This window comes from Sinocyclocheilus anshuiensis, unplaced genomic scaffold (assembly GCF_001515605.1).
Source record: "Sinocyclocheilus anshuiensis isolate Anshui unplaced genomic scaffold, SAMN03320099.WGS_v1.1 scaffold1975, whole genome shotgun sequence".
Classification (NCBI taxonomy): Eukaryota; Metazoa; Chordata; class Actinopteri; order Cypriniformes; family Cyprinidae; genus Sinocyclocheilus; species Sinocyclocheilus anshuiensis.
The window spans coordinates 20,473-28,927 of NW_015549690.1; the positions used below are offsets into that span (position 1 = coordinate 20,473).

General features: G+C 36.5%; 1 protein-coding gene across 1 annotated transcript in view; it reads left to right on the plus strand.

Annotated features, from left to right (window-relative positions):
• Positions 1-3,538, plus strand: part of LOC107660465 (protein transport protein Sec16B-like) — a 23,576-nt gene extending 20,038 nt beyond the window's left edge. Inside the window, 4 exon segments of the mRNA XM_016449770.1 lie at positions 1,760-1,865; positions 2,422-2,559; positions 2,673-2,780; positions 3,335-3,538. Coding sequence (XP_016305256.1) covers positions 1,760-1,865; positions 2,422-2,559; positions 2,673-2,780; positions 3,335-3,538 — 556 coding nt within the window.
• Positions 3,539-8,455: the final 4,917 nt, after the last annotated feature.

An 8,455-nucleotide genomic window follows, 5' to 3' on the forward strand; every position in this document is an offset into this window, starting at 1 on the left:
CCACCAGGAGGGAACATTTAATTTAAAAGTCCATAAAAGTGATGTTGTGCTTCTTTGGGATGGCACAATAAAGCGACATTCATTTGCAGAACGCAAGCTTCTAAAAGGCACATAAATCTGAAGTAATGAATTTAGGTAAAGGGGTGCAGACTGGAATCTCTTAGGGCTTCAACAGCTGATAGCAAGGCAGTCTCGGTTGTATGTCCACTTCTGAAACCAGACTGATTGCTGTCAAGGAGGTTGTTCTGTGTGAGAAAGGCAGAGACTTGGTTGAACACAGCTCGTTCAAATGTTTTTGCAATGAAAGGAAGAAGGGAAACCGGTCTGTATTTCTCTAAAAGAGCTGGGTTAAGGGTGGTTTTCTTAAGTAGTGGGGTTATACAAGCCTGTCTAAATGTTGAGGGAAAAACACCAGTGTGAAGGCTTTTAATTGTATTAATGAAAAGCGTGGCAAAGTCATCAGCTATTAGAGTTGATACAAGAGGGGGAGGAGGAGGACAAAGTAGCGAGGAAAATGTTTTAAAGAGCATGCAAGAGTTAGACGAATTCTGATACACATTAAGGTCAGTAGAATTTTTGGATTTACGCCACACCCTTTCAGCAGTCCTGAGCTTAGAACGATGTTCGCGGAGAACATCAGATAACCAAGGGGCAGAAGGGGTGGTACAGGCTGGTCTGGAAGACAAGGGGCAGACTGTGTCTAAACAAGATGTAAGAGTGGAGCAGAAAGTATCAGTAGCACTGTTAGCATCAAAAGTTGCTAACAGTTTAGGGGAAGGAAGCGAAGATTAAACCATAGCAGATAGCCGGGAGGGTGTGAGTGAGCGTAGGTTACGTCGAAAGATGACATGTGGAGGGGTATGTGTTGTGTCAGGAACCATGTTGAGGTTAAGAGTGAGGAGGAAGTGATTCGAGGTGTGCAGTGGAGTAACCGGTACATGATCAGTGGAGCAGTGTCGTGTGTAAATAAGGTCCAGTTGGTTGCCTGATTTGTTAGTAGCAGTAGTTGACACTCGGTTGAGATCAAAAGAGGCAAGCAGAAGTCTGTGGAAGTCTGCAGCCTGAGGTTTATCTAGGTGGATGTTGAAGTCTCCAAGCATAACTAGGGGAGTAAAATCCTCAGGAAAGGTTGAGAGCAGCACTAAAACTGAAACAGAAGTTAAACAAGTAGTAGGAAAAAGGAGGAATCAAAAGCGATGCTTATATCCCTTGTCGGTGTCCCTGCCCGGTGGAGTCGCACGGTAGTCGCACAGAGTCAATGGTCTTTACACTCTTTGGTCTTCACACGAGGAGGGCTTAACAGGAGGGCTGCCATGGTATACTAACCTTTTTTATACCCGTCGGACAAAACGGAAATTGAATTCAGCTGAACACACTTTACTGTTTATCACAACAAAGGTCTAAGCAAGCACACGACACTGACAAGGTATGCGATAGAGTAGGTCACCAAACGCAACTTCAGCACATCTCAACACAGTAAACAAACAAGCGTTTCCTAGCAACGACAACTGCGCTAAACAGTAATGAGACAAGAAATAAATACGCTTACGATCTGCTTTTAACTTCCGCTTTTAACTTTTAACTTCTCTCAAAGAGTATTTCTTTACACTGTCTTTTGCTAGCGCTTGAACACACTTTACTGTTTATCACAACAAAGGTCTAAGCAAGCGCACGACACTGACAAGGTATGCGATAGATTCAATCATTATTAATAATTATTAATTGTATTTTTTTTAAAGATTTAATTATTTGACTGCAGTGTTCTGTTTATCAAGTTATGTCATAACTCTGCTATTTGCTGTACTGAACTCTTTGAGTACTGCCAGAGGCTTGGAAATGCTGAAATTTTCATTCCTGCTTTTCAGGTAGCATTCATACATTAACTACAGGGATAGCAAATCAGGGGATCTGAAGGTCTGAGACCACTATTGAAATACTTGTATTCTAATTTAATAATAAATAAAAATCATTACACATTTGATCAAAATTACATTTTATTTATTTTATTAAAATTGTACTTCTTTATTTATTTCCTAATTTTCATTGTTTTAAATTGTTCAGTGAAGTCTCAGCCTTCTAGACCCCACTGCATATTCTAATTTAATAATAAATAAAAATAATTACACATTTGATCAAAATTACATTTTATTTTATTAAAATGTTACTTCTTTATTTATTTCCTAACTTTCATTGTTTTAAATTGTCTCAGCCTTCTAGACCCCACTGTGTATCCTAATTTATGACTGTTTATGTCAGATTTGTATAGGTCATTTTTTTATATGATCATAAGTGCTCCTTAATTTTCAAATTGTTCAGATTATATGACTGTTTTTTTGTTGTTGTGTTTTCTATGGTTAAGTATGTGTTCATACTTTATATTTTATCTATTGCATAGTTATTATTGTGTTGTGTTCTTTGTAGGTGTATAAATTCCTATATGCATGCCGGTTGCTGGACTGTGGTCTGGTTTCTCAGGCCTTCCACTACTGTGACGTGGTGGCAAAAGCTCTCCTCAAGATTGAGGAACCCCATTTGGTGCTGCTGGGAGAGCTTATTAAAGTAACACACATCTTTACATATGGTGCTAACACTGATGCTGTAGGCAGCTTTGTCCTTTTTGTGTACGCGTTGAAAAGTGTTTTGTGATCTGTCTCATTTGTTTGCTACCACAGTTGGTGGGCAGATTGAAGTTCTCCGAGGCACAATTCAGTGACACAGGTCAGCCTTTACTGGACCCCAATTGGCTGGTGCAGGTTCGCTGCAGACACCAGACCATGCTGGTAAACACAAAGCTTGTACAGTATATATGGCAGTCATTAGTCCACTTTAAGATTAAAGGACTGTATATAGCAAGACTAAATACCATCCATATGGTACTCAAATGTATAGATCACTATTGTTTTTCATAACCCATGGCACTTGAGATGCATTCAAAACACATGTATACCAGGTGGAAATGGTAAATGCATCTTGGCTGACAACTTGTGATTGAATCACCAAAAAAAAAGCATTTTAATGCTCTGGAAACATGGTGTCTGCTTGATTTCTGGAATATTGTATATAATTTGTTTTAGTACCAGTACAAATGGGGCCCTGGACATCTTCAGAATAGACTGCTTTTGTTGTTCGTACGGCACGGTACGGCTCGGTACGGTTCACTTTTGGGGGGTTTCTCTAAAGCGATACTTAACTGCAGTGGAAACGCAAACCGTGTCGAGCCGAACCGTGCCGTGCCGTACTGAGCCGTACCGAGCCGTACCGAGCCGAGTCGTACCACACAGTGGAAAAGCGCCATTACTCTACAGTGAGCCACTCTTACTCTTCTGAAGAACAGGCTCCTAAGACCATGGCTCCAGTGCCACTGTACCCGACCCAGCAGCCAATGACACTGGCCCCAGTCTTCCCGATGGAAAAGTCTGGGCATCCACAAGTTTTAATGGACCAAAGCCACTCTAATCTTGATAGCAGCAGTAAAAATTATAACTTTCACAATGCTGCTTGCACTTCACCTCCAAGAAACTACAATAATACAGGTTAAGATGACTATGGATGACACAATCAGTTTTACACAATTTATGTATTGTTCTTCAATGATTTCTTGAAAATAATGTATATGTACTGTACACTGCCATTCAAAGTTTGTGGACAGTAAGATTTTTTTTTTTAAGAGACAAACAAATTCAGCAAGGACATTAAACTGATCAAAAGTGACAGTAAAGACTTTCTATTTATCAAGGTATCCCAAAAAAACGTATCACTGTTTCCACAAAAATATTAATCAACACAACCATTTTCAAACCTGATTATAATATAGAACGTTGGTAACACTTTACAATAAGGTTCATTAATTAACAGTAGTTAACTGTATTAGTTAACATGAACTAAGCATGAACAATACTTCTACAGCATTTATTGATCTTAGTTAATGTTAATCTCAACATCTAATACATTATTAAAATCAGAAGTTCTATTTGTTAACGTTAGTTAATGCACTGTGAACTAACATGAACAAACAATGAATAACTGTATTTTCATTAACTAACATTAACAAAGATTAATAAATACTGTAACAAATGTATTGTTCATTGTTTGTTCATGTTAGTTAATACTTTAACTAATGTTAACAAATGAAACTGAAGACTGGAGTAATGGCTGCTGAAAATTCAGCTTTGCCATCACATGAATAATTTAAAATTTAAATAAAATATATTAAAATAGAAAACATTTACTTTAAATTGTAATAATATTTTACAATATTACTGTTTTTACTGCATTTTTGATCAAATTAATTCAGCCTTGGTGATCATAAAAGACTTATTTCAAAAACATGATTAAATCTTACCCACCCCAAACTTTTAAACAGTAGTGTACATATTTGCACCACTAATTAATAATAATATTTAATAGGTGGTGACTTAAGGTGGTGACTTGAGAAAAACCTTAGTGAAGTTGTCTTTGCATGTTCAATAGAGATTGGAGAAAGTATTTTAACACAAAAAAATGACACACATCACCTCTATGTACAATTCACACAGGGTGCTGCTGAAAACTATGCTATAGTTGGGAGGGTTAATCATTCCAGGACAATTCCAAGTGAGGACAACAAGAGAGAGTCCAACATACAATCAGCAAAGGTAAACAGTATATTACATCAAATATTTACATGATTCCCTCTATACTTTTATTTTTATTTAAAAATGTTTTTTTTTAATTGTTGTATTGTTTCATCTCTGAACAGACCTCTTAAGTCTGGATGGTTCAGTGGCTGGTTCAAGTCTAAGCCTAAAGAAGACCCAAAGGAACAAATCCCAGAACCCAAACCCACCATTAGCGTATACACTCTTACATTTCCTATAAAGTGATCATAAAATAATATGAAGTTTGTGGTAGATCTAAGTTCTGCTTTAGATCTAAACAAATCTAAATCAGAACATATCATAAACTGTTGTTCTTCCATGTTGTATAAAATAACTGTATTCACTGATCATGTTTTGGAAAAGAGGAAAAACTGAAATCCTAGTCAATTATTTATAAAAACTATCAATTTGTACCATGGCACCTTTGAACTGCCATATTCTGTAGTCAATATTTCAATAATTAAAATGATCTGGAGAATTTAACTATTTAAGTTAATTTTGTCTTGCATGAAATAAGTATCCTTTGTTACACTCATTACATTCATCACAGTTACTTAAAGCTGATAAATCTCCTTTCCAAGTTGTAAATGTATTTCTTCTTTTCAAACAAAACAATAAAAGCACAATGTTTTTACAGACATTTAAGAAGGGCAGAAGTATTCAAATACTTTTTGGGAGCACTGTATACTGACAGTATTAATGATGCACCTTTTTTTCTTTTTTTTTTAAACTGAGCCTTGTTTGCGGTCAAGTAAAAACATTTTGGTCTGTTTCCTGTTAGGAATCAACAGCAAACTTTCCTTTCCCTTCTTCGCCCCCACCCATCCCAAAGGCATCACAGCCCCAATTCAGTGGGATAAATCCCTTTTCTATGAGTGCTAGTTAGTAAATATCATCTGTACGTCTGCCTCAAATTTGATCAAAAATGCAGTAAAAAGATAAAAAATGTAGTAAAAAGATAATAAATGATATTCACTTTAATTCTGATTCTGGCAAAATATCAGTGCTGGTACTACTAGATCTTAGTGCTGTGTTTGACACTGTCGATCAATGTTACTGTTCAAAAACTTTTGACTGGTATGTATGTATGTATGTATCACACTCATATCACTTCTAGTTGTTTTGGATAAGAATAAAACGTCAGGTCCGACAATATCGTGTCTTTTTGAATTTAAATCTAGATTTATTCGCATTGGCCCATGGAAACCTCTATGAACACACTTGACTTGACTAAAAAAAGCGCGGGGGACGAATTTACATTTTATTAAAAAGTCTTTACATATTCTACTACACTCATGGCGCACACACACATTAGGATAGGTTAGATGTCTGCCTCCATTGCGAGTCCCTATCAAGCACTTTACCGATTCAACTACTCTCCTGTCCTCCTCCTGCCTGGGAGCCAGCATCACTCACCGCAGAGCAAGCCTGTTCTTGATAAATCTGCTGTGAAAACGTGGGAAAAGTCGACGAGGAAGAATTTCGAGTGATGTGATCTTTATATAGGCGGAGCAAATTTACATTTTATTAAAAAGTGTTTACGTATTCTACACTCATGGCACGTGCACACATTAGGATAGTTTAGATGTCTGCCTCCGTTGCGAGTCCCTAAGCTTGTTCTTGATAAATCTGCTGTGAAAATGCGGGAAAATGCCCGGTATTCCCGATTACCAATCCAGCCCTGGGTTCACACAAAACAAGGGGAGTCCGCTTTTAGCTATTATGCCGCCCGCAGCTGGAACCAGCTTCCAGAAGAGATCAGATGTGCTCAAACATTAGCCACATTTAAATCCAGACTCAAAACTCATCTGTTTAGCTGTGCATTAATTGAATGACCACTGTGCTACGTCCAAACTGATTGCACTGTATTTTATATATAATCATTTTCTTTCCGTGGTATAATCATTTTTAACTGTTTTAAATTCATTTTAAATCAATTTTTTAATTATTTTAAAAGTTTTTAAATTCCTTGTTTTATTGTTGTGATTATTTTTTTAATGATTATTTTACTTCCTTTATGTAAAGCACTTTGAATTACCATTGTGTATGAAATGTGCTATATAAATAAACTTGCCTTGCCTTGCCTTGCCTTGCCTTGCCTCATCACTAACTTGGAGCTCTGAGACTGTTACACTTAATGAGCTGACAGACCTTTGCTGAATCACTGTGCTTGTTGTCCTGTTTGACAGCTGTCAATTTAACATTCAACCCTGATGCAGACAGTTGTGGTCACAAATCCCTTGCAGAATTAGTAAAGAGGGATAATAAAATGCAGTTTATTTTTTATTTAGTAGGATAAATATACAAAATATATAAACTTTTGAACGGGTTCAAAATGTAGTTATTTTGTCTTGTGGACTGTATGTAAAGTTCTGTTATGTGAAATAGCTTAGTCGGGGGATTACTAAAAATGCAATTTTTTAATTTATTTAAAATATTAAAGCATTTTTTCCACTTTATTCACTTAATACATAAAGTAGTCAATAATGTTCATCAATTGTTCTCAGGGTTCTAATAAGATCTTAAAAAGCTAAGAAAGTTGAAATTTGTTGGTCAAAAGGTGCTTTTATCTGGAATAAATATGCAATATTTATGTTTGAGATCCATATATGGCCCGTATTTTTGCACAAATTAAATATTTCGAAAGTTCGAACAATTGTTTTTTTAAGAAGTCTAATATGATCATGATATTCTGTGTTACAGGACAAAAATTGTCTGGGACAATGAGTCAGAATCAAGGGTCCATGTCACAGGTAGAAATCCTGGTAATTGCATATCTATCATAGCTGTCGTGCACATATTCAGGCTTATTGTTTTGTTCATAGGGTCCCTAATTAAGGTTCTTAATTGAGGAGTAATCACCTGCTGAGGAACTCAGGGATGGACTTTCAGCCTGGTGACTAGTTTTCACATGACTAAGGGATTCCTCAGACACACCCCTGCAGTTCCCATAGGAGGTCAGAGGAGCGTCTGTATCTTTATATACAGTAACATATGTGGTTACAGAAATCCACTGAGGACATAGAGGTCTTTAAATAATCTGTTAAGTGTTTGGTGCCCAGTCTTCATTGACTGAAGACACTGAACAGCTGAGGCACAGCTCCCCATGCTGACTCTAGGGATTTGTGTCATTCCCTGTGGGGCTGGGGACATGATGAAATGGGTGCTGAGCAAAGGTGCTGTGACTTATGGAAACATGAACTTAAAACGTCTCCACAGCTGGCAGTGTCAATAAATTGTATAACATGTAACACTTCCATCCCTCATCCCACCTCCCCACAAGCAAAATTATTTTAATAATTGAAGGGGCTTTTCACAATTCAAATGTTTAAGATATGGAGCTGGACAGTAGTGAAGAAGTGGGAAATGTTGTAATTGTACAGGTAGACCCTTTGGGCTGCCACTGCCTTGATTTATTCCAGAGGGAGAGATATTGATGATTTATTCAATACCTCTACCAAAAATGTATACGATTGTTTTAAAAAATTTCGAATAAAAATGAATACTATTTGTGTATGACAATGTATTTAATTAACAAGTAACATTATAATTAGCCTTCATGTGGCGTTCGGGTCCTTTTTGCTCTGAGAAAATTTTATTTTTCCCAAAAATACTAGTTAATGTTATCGCATTGGACTGAAATTTTGTGACTTTGTTCACAAAGGGTATAACTACTTCTAAAATTTTTTTTTATCATTTTCATACTTTTATGGGGGAAATTTTTACAGTGGCCGAGAAGCGCTAAACAAATCACAATTCTGAAAACAAAATAACAAATTACAAACGCAAATGCAAGTCTAAAAAACAAAATAACAATT